Source organism: Orycteropus afer, unplaced genomic scaffold (genome assembly GCF_000298275.1).
Source record: "Orycteropus afer afer isolate SDZICR_OR568_19922 unplaced genomic scaffold, OryAfe1.0 scaffold00071, whole genome shotgun sequence".
Taxonomy (NCBI): Eukaryota; Metazoa; Chordata; class Mammalia; order Tubulidentata; family Orycteropodidae; genus Orycteropus; species Orycteropus afer.
Window position 1 is genome coordinate 1,032,786 of NW_006921658.1, and position 16,100 is coordinate 1,048,885.

General features: G+C 36.9%; 1 protein-coding gene across 1 annotated transcript in view; it reads left to right on the top strand.

Moving 5' to 3' along the window:
* CAMK2D (calcium/calmodulin dependent protein kinase II delta) overlaps nucleotides 1–16,100 on the top strand; it is a 521,252-nt gene that overhangs the window by 406,766 nt on the left and 98,386 nt on the right. Inside the window, exon 7 of the mRNA XM_042780929.1 lies at nucleotides 5,032–5,134. Within this exon, the coding sequence (XP_042636863.1) occupies nucleotides 5,032–5,134 (103 nt within the window). The remainder of the gene's footprint in view (nucleotides 1–5,031; nucleotides 5,135–16,100) is intronic.

Sequence of the window (16,100 nt, forward strand, 5' to 3'; positions counted from 1 at the left end):
AAAATGTATTGATGATATTCAACTACTGTTGAATAGTGAAACTTGCTAATGGAAGAGAGAAAGTAAAAAATAATATCCAAGAGAATGTAAAAATCAAGTAATATGGGAGAAAAATTTGCTACTTTTATAAGATAAAGAAAAAAGTATGAAGAGGAAAGTAAAATATACAATTATACACACACACACACACACATGTCTTTTTTCACTAGGTAGTCTCACATGTGAGTGGATAAATTGTGATATGGCTAATGCTGAAGATGATCATTGGTGAAACAGTTTCTTAATAAAGCAAACACTAATTCAAAAATCCTCATGATGTGTTCATGAGATTTTAAGAAACAGTATTAAAACTATGTCTTTATTATAAGTTTTCCCCTTTGTTTTACTGATTTGGACTATGAGTAGTAAATTTTTCAAGTACATCACATTCTTCTAAAAAATACTTCCTCAGTGGATTATCTTTTTGAAAATGAGCCGTTTTTATAATCATCCAAGGAAGTTCTTCTGTAACAATCTTTAAAAGAAAGGAATCAGGAAATCAGTTATCAAGCCATTCCTTCATCCTTTTGGACCTCCCTACCCCATTTAGAAACTAAAGACTTTTGATTACTTTATCCCCCAGATCTCTTCCAGTTCTAAAAGTACTCCAGCAACATGCCCTAGGTACTTTGAGATATTTGTACAGCTTCAAGAAAATCTCAAATCACAAAGAAAGAAGTTGCCATTGTATTCATATGGAAGGGCAGAACAAAACTTGCTAACAGTTGCTGCTCATTACAGCTGATATGCTATAAATGGTTGTTGACACTGAGACCAGATGTCACGGAAAATCCTGCATCATTAGGAAGAAATGGGGTGGGGACAGAACCTGTGTGTGAGGATGTCAGTAGAATCTATTTAAAAACCAACCTTAAAAATGATTGCATTGTAAGAATTTAGAGACAATATCAATATGTTGAGACCAGCATAATAGCTTACATTTAAGTTAGAAGTACAGACATTCCTCAAGTGATTAACATTCATTACACATAATGAATGTTCTGCACATTGAAATGGCCAGCTGCACTGAAGTGTAAAAGCTAATTATTAATGTGAATATTGTTCCTTATAGAGGACAGAGTTCCTCTGAAAAAATCCCACTGGTTTCATTAATTCCATGTATACTGTTAGGAGATATAATACTATCTTTATAATGTTCATTTGAGGAGCTCTGGTAGCATAGTGCCTAAGGCACTTGACTGCTCACCAGAAGGCTGGCGGTTCAAACCCACCAGCACTCCTCGGAAGGAAGGTTGGGCAATCCTACTTCCGTAGTGATACTGCCTCGGAAACCCAAGGAGGGGTCGCTATGAGTCGGGCCGACTCGACGGCAAACAACAACAACAACAACAATGTTCATTTGAGAGATGAAGGAATCAATTAATTAACTCTGGAAGTTGCCCAAGTTCAGGTAGTTAATAACAGTCAGGGCTAGGGTACGAATCCAGAGCTTCACCTTCTTTCTATATCATGTTGACCATTTTGCTCACAGTGCCACGTCCTCATGGTAATAACTAACTGCATTTGAAGATAGTGTTGCTTATCTTTATCATCAGTCTTCAGCAATCAAAATAGTAGAGCAGTGGTAGTTAAGAGTCTAGTTGTGATCCTTTCTAAGGAAGTAGCCACTGAGTAGGTGAGAAATCCTATTCTGTCAGTTATTGTAGACTATAACCCCAAATTATCTTCCTTTCTGTATTGTTGTTGTTGTTATGTGCTGTCGAGTCCGACTCAACTCATAGCAAACCCTCCTTGGTTTTCCAAGGCAGTATCACTTCAAACTAACCTACTGCCCATGAACTTTTGTAATGCAACATAGTTTTAAATTGGAGGCTGTCTGAGGGAGAGTGAATAAAGATCAGAATGTACCTGTCCTGGTTAAAAGGAGCTCTGGTGGCACAGTGGTTAGAGCATTCATCTGCCAACCAAAAGGTCGGTGGTTGGAACCCACCAGCAAAGATTTATAGCCTTGGAAACCCCATGGGGCCATTCTACTTTGTCCTTAATAGGGTCACTATGAGTCAGAATTGACTCAATGGCAGTGGGTTTGGGTCCTGATTGAATTGTTGCTTTAGAAATTCTTGGTGATTAAACCTCCCACACCATTGCAGAATATGATAACAGAATTATCCAAAGTGATACATTCCAAAGAGTTGTATATAAATCGAATTCATGTGCTATTTTTAATGTTTCTTTGGAGCTAGCCCGTGAAGGCAATATTGTATTGAAACATTTTATAAAGCAACAGTTATTTAATAAAGCCATTTATCATCCTTATTTTTCAGTTTGTGTTCCATAATTCTTTATTTTAGATATGCCTAAAAGATATACACAAACACAAACTCACTTCAATCCTCTTAATTTTTAAAAGTCTATACTGTAATTCTCTTGAAATAGCCCTGCCTTTTCCTGTACATAACTGCAGCTGAACAGTCTTCATGAGTACAAAATGAAACACTGATCCAGATGGATTTATTATTTTCCTGGATGACTCACAGGGCTCTACAGTGAAGTCTTCTAGGTCATCTCTAGTTACGAATATTTGCCCTAGTCATTCAGAGTTCATGCATGATAAAAATTTAAGGCGTCCCGTTTATTCTGAATTGACAGATCCGTGGTGTTTAAGGGCATAATACACACAGCACTGCCCAGAAGTTTCTTTTTTATTATTATTTAGTTATAAGAGTAAAAGCACGTTAATTTTATTTCAAAGTTTATTCACTAATGATTCTGGCATTTGCTCAACATACTTCAATACCACTTTACTTAAGAGACCTAAAATGACTAATGATTTCTAAAGTGATTGGAACTCTTTCCTTAAATTAGCCTGTGGTTGACAAATTAGGACATATGTGTATTAACAGAAATCATTGACATTTCAATGCGTTTGAAATTGAAGGTCACCAAAAAAATAGAACCAACTGTTACTTGTAGTTTGAGGTGATTTTTTTCCAAGTTATTTATTCTACAGATTTATTGAAATCTGGAAAATATTCATGACTACATTTTAAAAGTGCCTGCATGTGGTAAATTTTAATGTGAAAATAAAATATCTGATCTTACTAGTATAGGAGCTCTGGTAGCATAGTGGCTAAAGCACTTGACTGCTAACCAGAAGGCTGGTGGTTCAAACCCACCAGCCACTCCTCGGAAGGAAGGTTGGGCAATCCTACTTCCGTAGTGATACTGCCTCGGAAACCCAAGGAGGGGTCGCTATGAGTCGGGGCCGACTCGACGGCACATAACAACAACAACAACAACTAGTATAGCAGGATTGGATACTTTACAGATAGTGATAGATAGTCAAGAGTTCTAAGTAATTTTGAATGTTAGGTTTTACTAAAAGTTATTCAGCGTGGAGAGCCTTTATATTCTTAAAACATCTTCTTCTAAAATCCTAAAATAAATTATTGTATATTCAGCTTTTGGGGTAGTTCCAAAACCATATGAGCCCTAAAAATTATGAAGGTTTCCTCACATTCACCGATTGTCATAATAATAATAATCTGATGGCAGTGAACAGCAGTAGCCTGAAGAAGTCTGGTACTTGATTGAAACTTAACTTGCCCACACTCTGAATTTTTGTAGATTTATTTAACCTAATTTCTTCCAAGTCCTGGTTATGGGTCTTTGCTAATTTGCATGGCTGGCTTAATTAATGAATGAAATGCTGGTTTGGGCTGTGTTTACACAAGGTCAAAACAATCAACAGAATCAACTAATTCAGTAAGAAAAAATGGCCATTTCCATGAAAATATGATATTAGTTGTTCGTCAATATAAAATGAAACCAACTTGATGGACTGAATTTCTAGATTTTCAAACAATTGTTTTGACATTTGTAGAGTTCATTGTTTCCCAGCTCTTTTTCAGTATGAGACAAATCTCTAAATTTTCTGAGTGTTATCCCATGGTAAGAAAACTTTGAACCATTTTCCCATACATATTCCAGTCCATTCACATCATCATCCAGATAAACCTGTGTATATATAGACTTCACTGTAAGTATTAATCAGTCTCCTTTTCCTGAGTGTTTCTCCCTTCATTACTTAAAATCCACAGAGTGGGTCCAGGGAGATTAAAAAATTTGCCCTCATCCTTATTTTCAAAGCACCAATAAATTTTGATGCACTAGCTGGGAAACAGTGATATATATAGACACAGCCTTATTCCAATACTGGGTAATCAGACCTTGAGTAATAATAAATACCCAAGAAAGTAAAAGTCTCATGGAATTCCTAGATATGAAGATACATATATAAGCAATGTTTTGAATCACACTTTGAAGAAGTGTAAGTTATGTTTAAAAAAAAAAAGCTTATAAAAAGCTAACTATCACATTTGGCAAATAGTATACTCTTTCTGCCTTTAAGAATAAACAGATTCTTAAAGACATCATTTTAATACGTAAATCAGAATAAGCCTCCAAAATTTGTACAGTAATTGTTTGGCAACATTGAGGAATCAAAATCATTACATTTGGGTCCAAACTCTTGAAGTAAACTAGTATTTAATTTATGTAGTTTCATTTGCCAAATGTCTGTAGATTTGTCCAACACTTGTTAACATTTTGCCAAGTTTCCTTCTGCTGAAAATGTCTGTGCTGTTAGACTTCTACCTCAATGTCTGTGGCCAACTCTGGACCTCAAGTGGCCCTTGGAAACATGTGACCAGGTCAAGACAGGTGCTCCCATTCATTTGATCTCTCCCCAAGTATATTCTCTCTTCCACCCAGTATCTTTCCAGTATATTTATGCATCTGTCTGAAGCCTGTACACATGTACACATGACAATTTTTAATCATTTGCTAACCATATTTTTTTTTTTCTGGGATTTAGGAATAGCAGTCTCTGGGTGAAAAGACAGTGCATGACTTTCTTTTTCTTCTAATCTTATAAGATTTTGTTAATTTGAATAGTCATTTAAAAGAGGTACTTACTTCACTCTTTCTCTCTCTCTCTCTCTCTTTTTTTTTTTCCCTTTCTAAATAAAGCCTGAAAATTTGCTTTTAGCTAGCAAATCCAAAGGAGCAGCTGTGAAACTGGCAGACTTTGGCTTAGCCATAGAAGTTCAAGGAGACCAGCAGGCGTGGTTTGGTGAGTAGGACATAGCTCCTTCATGATACCCCCAGTTTTCTGGCTCTCATCATTTGTTGATCAAAATAAAATGGAAATATACATCTTAATAAGAATTTGACTAATATTAAGATACTGGACTTTTATAAGCAGACAGTTTTATTAACATTAAAGGGTATATAATATAGAAATAATTTAAGAGGTACTATTAATGGTAGATGGTTAAGACATTTGGCTGCTAACCAAAACGGTCCGTGATTTGAATCTGCCAGTCACTCCATGAAAGAAAGATGAGGCACTCTGTGTCTGTAAAGATTGACAGCCTTGGAAAATCAATGAAGGTCACTATGAGTTGGAATTGACTTAATGGCAATGGTTTGGTTTTGATTTTATTGATGATAGAGCAGAAACAAAGACTTTCTTCCTTAAATGATGTGTAGAAAAATGAATGCATTGCTAGGAGTTAATAGAAGTATTGGCAGTAATCAAAAAGCAATTTTTATTTGAGAGAAAATTCATTTTTCACATTCTTAAAACTTCACATAATGACCAAAAACAGCTATGTAAATAGTGGTAGGTACTCAGGAAATACAGAATATTGCACAAATTTTGTGATTAGTGAGTGAAATTTTTCTGTTTTTAATATACTGTCTTTTTTCTCCAAATAGACAGCTTTCTCTCTGAAATTCTAATAATCTTAAAATTTCTATATAATGTAATTTGTTTCCTTCTGTCAAGAAGGAAGAAATTAATTCTAGATAAATTTATATTATTTTATTTCTAACCAGGTTTATGGATTGTATCAATATTCAGCCTGATTAACTATCTTATTCACTGGTTTTATTCTGCCTCTCTGTCATATACCAGTATTAGCCTATTTTCATGTAGTGTTCTAAAAGATAGCCTCTCCCCAAGACTCAAGTCTTATTTATCTTCTGACTTTCAATGTCTTGAGGTTAGATTTTTTTTCAAATGTCCTTCAGCTCTGATTGCTTTTTCTTTGAACAACAACAGCAACAAAAACTGATAAAATAAAAATTTAAAAATATAAATATTTTGTATAAATATAATATTATGCATAAAATTTCTCTGTATCCCTAAGTATGCACATCTCCTAAGATGTACACCTGGCTCCCAGGATTCATCATACTTTTGTAATGTTCTCCTGCTGATTATTGAGAATGGTTGGTATGGGAGCTTTTCTCCTATTTCCTTTACCAACAGCCTAATTCAGGACTTCACTGTCTATTGCCTGCCCTGTGTTAGTAGTACCTAACTGGTGTCTGCAATCCCCCCAAGTTTAATAGTGGCTTTTGCCATAAGTTTTCCTTATCTCCTAAATGGATTTAATATCTCGAAATTGTTTGCAAACTGTTCGATCCTAAATCATTTAATTCTCAATTTGCTTTGGATGGATTCAGCAATTGATGCAGCTTCAATATGATTGATAAACATGAAAACAATAAAATTTACAGGAATTGTATGTTATAATATTTAAACCGAAGACCATGTTTTTGTCTTAACTCATGATCTGGGAACACAAATTAATGAAGAACTTCAGTACTGGAAAGCAATTTTGCAATGCATTGTTACTGTCATTTTAACAGTCGCTGAATGTGGACTGTCTTTTGGAGGAGGAGATGAAGTGTTTGAGTCCTCACAAAATGGAAGTTGTTTTAGTTTACTTGAATTTGTTGCTCAGTTTGATTCATTTTTAGCAGATCACATATCAGAATATGGTAACAAAGGAAAAATCATGTATATACAGCAATATGAGAAGAATTAATAAACTTATTAAGTGAAAAGTTTGATCAACTGTTTTCAGTGAGAAAAGTATAGCATGATATTGCAGTTTATTTGTAGATTCCACTCTTGATCTTTCTAATATAGATCAGTTAAATATTGTTTTAAGATATGTATCTCCATGGATCTCTCCTCATCCAAAGCAAAGAAGAATGAAGAGAGTCAAGGATCCATGGAAACAGTCCAAGGAACTGGTACACCACGCGATCCTCAGCCTATATGACTATGAGACCACAAAAACTAGATGGTGCCTGGCTAGCACTGTCAACCACTTGGAGGGGCATATATGTAGGAGATCCTGGATAGAGTGGGAGAATAATGTGAAACAAAACTCAAAATCATTAAAAATAATAATAAAAGGGATGAGGTTTGCTGGTCTGATAGAGTGTGATGGAACCCCTGAGATTTTGGCCCCTAGCTGCCCTTCAGGTCTGGAATTGAACCCATTCCTGTGGCTTCTAGCCAAACAAAAGACAGGTGTAGGAGCTAAACATTTGCATTAGGTAGATACACTCCTTGGAGAGATCAATCATGGGAGAATAGGAGGGCTGTGTATGCACAAGGAGACAACTTAGGGTGAAGGAGTGTATGAAAAGGAAGGACACAGTGAAGAGGTAACTATGGGGAGGAAGTGGGAGGAGAGCTGTTGCATTGTGGGAAATTGCAATCAGTGTCATGAGAAAAAGTGCATGTGAACTGCTGTATGGAAAATGAATTTGCTCTGTAAACTTCACCCAAATAACAATAAAAATTAAAATAAATAAAATAAATATGTGTCTCCAATAGACAAGGAGCTCTGGTGGCATAGTGCCTAAGGCATTTGAATGCTAACCAGAAGTTTGGCAGTTCAGACCCACTAGGCACTCCACAGAAGGAAGACTGGGCAATCTACTTCCATAAAGATTTACAGCCTCAGAAACAAAGGGGGTCACTATGAGCCTGAATCAACTCAGTGTCAGTGTTGGGAGCTCTGGTGGCGTAGTGCCTAAGGCACTTAGGACTGCTAACCAGAAGGTTGGCAGTTCAAACCCAGTAGCCACTCCGCTGAAGGAAGACTGGCCAATCTACTTCTGTAAAGATTTACTTCCTCAGAAACCCAAAGAGGGTTGCTATCAGTTGAAATTGATTCAATCACAGTGAGTTTGGTTTTATTTATCTCCAACAGATGAAAAATCTGTTGAACAATGTATCACATTTACTAGCTTAAAAAGTTATATAGATGAAGAAATTAAAAATCACGTACTTCACTATTTTTGTGAAGTTTGCAAAATTAATTTTTCTAAGTACAGAGGCTAGGCTAGTCTTATGACAATGCTGCCAAGTATGTCAGGGCATATAAGGTATGCAACAAAAAATTTTTAGGACATAAAATATATATATATATATATACTTTAAATAAATATACAAATATACCATTTTCATACCATGTGCTACATATTCACTTAATCTTGTAGGATGTAGCATAGTAGATTATTGTCTGAAAGCATTTGATTTTTTTTTTTCTACTATTCAGTTACTCTACACATTTTTTTTGCCACCTTTACTTACTGAGGGAGCTCTGGTAGCTTAGTGCCTAAGGCATTTGACTGCTAACCAGAGGGCAGGTGGTTCAAACCCATTAGCCACTCCTCAGAAGAAAGACTGGGCAATCTACTTCCATAGAGATACAACCTCAGAAACCCAAGGAGGGGTCGCTGTGAGTCAGAACCAACTTGGCAGCAGTGACTTGGGTTTTCTGGTGGTGAAGTGCCTAAGGCAACTGACTGCTAACCAGAAGGCTGATGGTTCAAACCTACCAACCACTTCTCGGAAGGAAGGTTGGACAATCTACTTCCATAGGGATACTGCCTTGGAAACCCAAGGAGGGGTCACTATGTGTCGGATCTGACTTGACAACAGTGCACAGATATTGTTAGGCAGCTTAATTGTGCTGATATTATTGAACAATTTATAAGAACAAAGAATAGAAATAAATACTTTTAAATATAACATGTTAGAGATGAAAAATTGATTACAAATAATTTGTAATATTTGTTTTCAGATTATTAAATTTTCTGATTTCATTTCCTATATAATTGTAGCATTTATTATTAAACAAATATCTAAATAGAAGCAGGAGCCATTTGAAGGAAAATCAATGAAAGGGAATATTTTGCTGTGGGAGATCCATAGAATTTTACACTGATTGTAGAAACAGCTATGCTCACTGATTAATTTTCATTGTTATAGAATATGTGGAATATTCTTTTTGTATAAAACGTAGTAGTTGTTGTTTGTTGTTATGTGCTGTATAATAAAAATCTTAGTATCTCACATTTACTAAAATTTTATAATCCAGTTCATCTCATTCTGCTAAAACGGCATACATCACTTTTGTCTAATAGTCTTTTTGTCCAGTATTTGCACTAGTATTATAGTCACATTTCAAAGAAGGTATATCAGAGACAGCCCATATACACACACACACACGTGGATTTAGAGAGAGAAAAAGATAGGAGCCCTGATGGCACTCGGTGACTAACCAAAGGTTGGTGATTTGAACCCACCAGCCTCTCTGCAGGAGAAAGATACAAAACTGTGCTTCTTTGAAGCCTTGAAAATCCTATGAGATAGTTGTCCTCTGTCCTGTAAGGTCACTATGAGTCTGAATATTGCTTAGCAGCAATTGGCTTTATACATATTGTTATTGTTACGTGCCATCCAGTCTGCTGCAACTCATAGTGACCGTATGCCCAACAGAACAAAACATTGCCTGCTCCTGCACCAGCCTCACAATCCTTGCTATACCTGAGCCCATCATTGCAGCTACTGTGTCAATCCATCTCATAGAGGGCCTTCCCCATTTTCGCTGACCCTTCACTTAAGCATAATATCCTTTTCCAGGGAATGGTCCCTTCTAACAGCATGTCCAAAGTATATGAGGCGAAGTCTGGCCATTCTCACTTCCAAGGAGCATTCTGGTTATACTTCTTCCAGGACAGATCTGTTAGTTCTTCTGGCAGTCTATAGTACTTTCAATATTCTTCGTCAGCACTACAACTCAAACACATCAACTCTTCTTTGGTCTTTCTTATTCATTGTCCAGCTTTCACATACATATGAGGCAATTGAAAATGCCATGGCTTGGGTCAGGCACACCTTAGTCCTCAAGGACATCTTTGCTCTTCAGCACTTTAAAGAGGTCTTTTGCAGCAGATTTACCCAGTGCAATACAGCCTCTGATTTCTTGACTGCTGCTTCCATTGATGTTGATTGTGTAGCCAAGTAATTTGAAATCTGTGACAACTTCGATCTTTTCTCAATTTATCGTGATGCTGCTTAGTGGTCCATCTGTGAGGATTTTTGTTTTCTTTATGTTGAGGTATAATCCATACTGAAGACTGTGGTCTTTCATCTTCATCAGTAAGTGCTTCAAGTCCTCTTCACTTTCAGCAAGCAAGGTTGTGTCATCTGCATATCACAGGTTGTTAATGACTCTTCCTTCAATGCTGATGCCATATTCTTCCTCATATAGTCTAGCTTCTCAGATGATTTGCTCGGTATACAGATTGAGTAAGTATGGTGAAAGGCTACAACCCTGGCACAATCCCTTCCTGATTTTTAACCATGCAGTATCCCCTTGTTCTGTTCAAACAGCAGCCTCCTGGTCTATGTCCAGGTTCCTCATGAGCACAGTTAAGTGTTCTAGAGCTCTCATTCTTCTCAATGTTATCCATACTTTGTTATGATCCAAATGGTCGAATGCTTTTGCCTAGTTAATAAACACTAGTAAACATCTTCATGATATTCTTTGTTTTCAGCCAAGATGGATCTGACATCAGCAATGATATCCCTTGTTCCACATCCTCTTCTGAATCCAGCTTGCATTTCTGGAAGTTCCCTGTCAATATATTGCTGCAGCCATTTTTGAATTGTCTTCAGCAAAGTTTTGCTTGTGTGTGATATTAATGATATTGTTCAATAATTTCCATATTCTGTTCAATAACCTTTCTTTGGAATGGGCACAAATATGGATCTTTTTCAATCACTTGGCCAGGTAGCTAGCTATCTTCCAAATTTCCTAACATAGACGAGTAATTACTTCCAGCACTGCATCATTTGTTGAAGCATTTCAATCAGTATCCCATCAATCTCTGCAGCTTTGTTTTTTACCAATTCCTTTAGTGCAGCTTGACTTCTTCCTTCGATACCATTGGTTCTTGATCATATGCCACCTCTTGAAATAGATGAACATTGACCAGTTCTTTTTGTTACAGTGACTGTGTATTCTTTCCATCTTCTTTTGATGTTTCCTGCATCATTCAATATTTTGCCATAGAATCTTTCTATATTGCAACCTGGGGCCTGAATTTTTTATTCAGTTCTTTCTGCTTGAGAAATACCAAGTGTGTTCTTCCTTTTTGGTTTTCTAACTCTGGGTCTTTGCACATTCCATTATAATAATTGACTTTGTCTTCTTGAGCTGCTCTTTGAAATCTTCTGTTCAGCTCTTTTATCTTGTCATTTGTTCCATTTGTCTTCAGTACTCTCTGTTCAAGAGCAAGTTTGAAAGTCTTTCCTAACATCAGTTGTGGTCTTTTCTTCCTTTCCTGTCTTTTTAATGATCTTTTGCTTTCTTCATGGGTGATGTTCTTGACGTCATCCCATCGTTCCTCTGATTTTCAGTCATTGGTGTTCAGTGCATCAAATCTGTTCTTTAGATGGTCTCTAAATTGAGGAGGGATATAATCAAGGTCATCTTTTGGCTCTCGTGGACTTCTTTTACCTGTCTTCAGCTCAACTTGAACTTGCATATGAGCAGTTGTTGGTCTGTTCCACAGTCAGCTCCTGGCCTTGTTTTGGCTGAAGATACTGAGCTTCTCCATCATCTCTTTATACAGATGTAGTCGATCTGATTCCTGTGTATTCCATGTGGTAAAGTCTATGTTTATAGCCTCTATCTATGTTGTTGAAAAGGGTGCTTTTAATGAAAAAGTCATTGGCCTTGCAAAATTCTATCATGTGATCCCCAGCATCATTTCTATCACCACGGCTGTATTTTCCAACTACTGGTGATTCTTCTTTGTGTCAAACTTTTCCATTCCAGTCACCAGGAATTAGCAACATATCTTGATTGCATGTTTGGTCAATTTCAGACTGCAGGAGTTGGTAAAAATATTCAATTTCCTTGTCTTTGGCTTTGCTGGTTGGTGTATAAATTTGAATAGTAGTAGTATTAACTGGTCTCCCTTGTAGGTATATGGATATTATCCTATCAGTGACAGTTTTGTGCTTAAGGTTAGATCTTGAAGCATACTTTGTGATGATAAATGCCATTCCTCTTCAGTTTGTCATTCTTGGCATACTAAATCATATGATTGTCTGATTCACACTGGCCAAAAACCGTCCATTTCAGCTTATTAATGCCTGGGATATCGATCTTTATGGGTTCCATTTCATTTTTAACAACTTCCAATTTTCCTAATTTCATGCTTTGTACATTCTGTGTTCAGACTATTAATGGATGTTTGCAGCTGTTTCTTCCCATTTTGAGTCATGCCACGTCAACAAATGGAGGTCCTGAATGCTTTACTCCATCCACGTCATTAAGGTCGACTCTACTTGGAGGAAGCAGCTTTTCCCCAGTCATACTTTGAGTACATTCCTACCTGAGGGGCTCATCTTCCAGCACTATATCAGACATAGTTTCAGGGCTATTCATAAAGTTTTCCAGTACTATATCAGATAGTGTTTCATTTCTATTTATAAGGTTTTCCCTGGCCAATTCTTTGAGAAATGGATGGCCCTTTCCTTCTTCCAAGTCTGTCTTAGTCTGGAAGCTCTGCTGAAACCTGTCTACCATGGGTGACCCTGCTGGTATTTGAAATACTGTAGGCATAGCCTCCAGCCTCACAGAAACACACCAGCTACCATAATATGACAAACTGAGAGATGGTATATATATGTAACTATACACACATACATATATATATATATGTATATATGTGTGTATACATACACACACACACACACATTCCATATGCCATTCAAAAGGGTGAGTAAGCCAAGCATGGACTACTACAGATCATCAGTGTTTAGGGCTCTTACATGCCTTGATCTGGCCCTGAGTCTGTAAGGAAAATACCTGGGCTATGAGTGATACTCACTTATTTTTAAAAAATCATATTGCTATGTGTTTTAATTATCTGTAATTACTTTAACATACATACTACAAGTAGGTAGCTTCAACAAAGAAAAATTTATTCTCTCATAGTTAGGAAGCTATAAGTTTAGGTTCAGGGCACTAGCTCTAGGGGAAGGCTTTCTCTTTCTGTCAGATCTGTGAGAATGTCCTTGTCTCTTTTCAACATCTGTGGGGCCAGTGTCCTTGGCAATCTCCATGTGTCTTGCCATCAGTCTTCTCCTGGGTTATGAGGTTCTCTTCACAGGGATCCTGAATCCAAATAATGTGCTTTGCTCCTGGCTCATCTTTATTCATGGTACTAAAGTCCCTCTCCCTGCTCACTTCTCTTTCATTTTGTCTGTTGTAAGAGAATAAGTGATGCAGGCCCCACCCCAGGAAAACTCCCCTTAACATTGGATCAGAGTTGTGACCTCAGTAAAGGTCTTCTATCACATCCTAATCCCCTTATAATTGATTGCCTGATCACATCATTACATAACTGCCAAGCCATTGAGAATCATGGTCCAGCCAAGTTGACACAAATTTTGAGGGGAACACAATTCAGTCCATGATATTCTACTCTTTGCCTCCACAAAAATCATGTCCTTGCCACATGCAAAACACTTTTCCTCCATCATTTGTTGTTGTTGTTGTTGTTGTTATGTGCCGTTACTCCATCATATCATTCCAAAAGTCTTAAGTCAACTCCAAGTTCAAATTCCATATTGCAGCAAATTTTTCTTATCTGTGAATCTAGAATACAAGTTATCTGCCTCCAAACTAAAATGGTGAAACAGGCATAAGGTAGACATTTCCATTACAAATGGGAGATATGGGAGAGAAAGACAGGGTAATAGGCATCAAGCAAGCCAAAAACCCAGCAAAACAATTTACATTAGCTCTCAAGGCTCAAAAATAGTCTTCTGTTTCCTGAGACCATGTAGGCAGTGGCCCTGTCCTCCAGACTCTAGGTGGAGGCCTCTCAGCCTTGTGCTTCAGCTCCACCTCCAGGCCCATTGGGATGGCAACTCTGATCCCTTGGTTTTGGGCAGCCCCATTCTCCTAGTCCAACTGAGTGGTGACCCCACTCTCTTGGTCCTGGCAGTCCCCTTTCTTCTGCTTCCTGGTTCCTTGGCCTCTCAGCCCTTTGGGCCTTTTGGGCTATACTCACATTTGCCTTATTCAGGCAAGTGTTACAGAACTCTTTATCTCTACCAGTAAGCTCCTAGATGCACCCCACTTCTGGCAGCAAATTCTGTCTTACTTATCTAGCAGTGTTATCACGGAAATAGCATAAGTGGATGGCTTTAACAAAGAGAAATTTATCCTCTCACAATTCAGGAGGCTAGCAGTCTAAATTCAGGGCATTTGGTGTAGGGGGGAGGCTTTCTCTATGAACTCAAGAGGAAGATCTTTGTCTCCTTTCAACATCTGTGGGCCTTGCATCCCTTGGATATCTACATATTTCTTGGCATCAGTCTTCCTCTGGGTCTAGGAGGTACTCAGCACAGGGTCTCCAGGTCCAAAGGATGCACTCTGTTCCTGTATCTTCTTTCTTGGTGGTATGGAGATCACTCTTTCTCATCTCCCTTCTGTCTCCTTTTATTTCTTGTTAAATGAAAGGTGATGGAAACCACACCCCAGGGAAATTCCCTTTACATTGGATCAGGATTGTAACTGGAGTAAGGGTATTGCATCCCATCCTAATCCTCTTACAACTGATTGCTGATCACATCATGGAGGATGAATATATCATTACATCACTATCAAACCATTGAGAACTTTGATCCACCCAAGATGACATATATTTTGGCAGGACACAGTTCAATCCATGGTAGGATGAACCATAATGTCACAGTTTCTTTAATATTCCATCAAAGTTGATGAATGAGTGAGAAACTATCAAGTCAATGAAAGTAATAGTATCCTAAGAAAGGTGCACTAATTTTCAAATTGTGATGATCAATTTCTAAAAGCATACTGGCACCAGAGAAACAAGGTATGTCAAGAGTAAAACACCCTATTCTTCAGCATTTGGCTATCAGCAGATAAATTTTATTAGGGTACCTATTAGAGCAATGACTTTTAAGACATACATTCACAGTTATTAGAAAATTCAGTATTTCAAAAGTGTCAAAACCATAGTTCATAAGCTTAAGAAAGCACACATAAGGTTTTGTTTTGTTTTGTTTGAGCTTATTCTGCTAAAGATCAGATTCTCGTGGTGACCTACCTGAGGGAAGAAGAGGCACCCTTTGGCTCCCTTGTTGGTTATTTATTTATTTATCTATTTATTTATTTATTTATTATTGCCATGATAGTCTATAAATTTTTCTGGTTAATTTTACCTTTTAAAATTTATTAACATTGGTTAGTGGGATAGTTACTTTAATAATAAAAGTTGTAATGTCAGAAGTTTTCCCATAATTTTATATATGTAAAATGTTTATTACAAATAAAAATAAAATGGTACATGGCATTTTAGAAGCCTTTTTAATTCTCATATTTAAAACTGGAATATACTTGTTTGTTTTATTTTTCTATATGTTTACTTATATCTTCCCAATCCTGACCTATTTGACATTAACCAAAAATGCAAGAAGGAATACACTGTGTCATTACACTTGCTCAGATAGCTAGAAAAATTAAACAAGAAGTATCCAGACATAGCCTGTTTCTACTATGGGTTTGGAGTGCTATTTGTCATACATATCTAACTTTTGGTTTTGCTAGAAAAAAAGATGACTGTCATTATCTTACTTAATGTAAGAATTGCTTAACTGGTTGCTGTGTTATGTTTCTTTAAAAAATATTGTTTTTATTAACAAGTAGCTTACATTGTAACACTGGTTAATGGATTCATTTTCAACCATAAATAATTTTTAAAATCCTGTTCTGTTACTCTTACTGGGTTTTTTTGTTTTGTTTTGTTTTGTTTTAGTATTCTTTGCCAGCACCACAATTCAAAGGCATGGACTCTTCTTCTATCTTTCTTACTGTCCAGCTCTCACATGCACATGA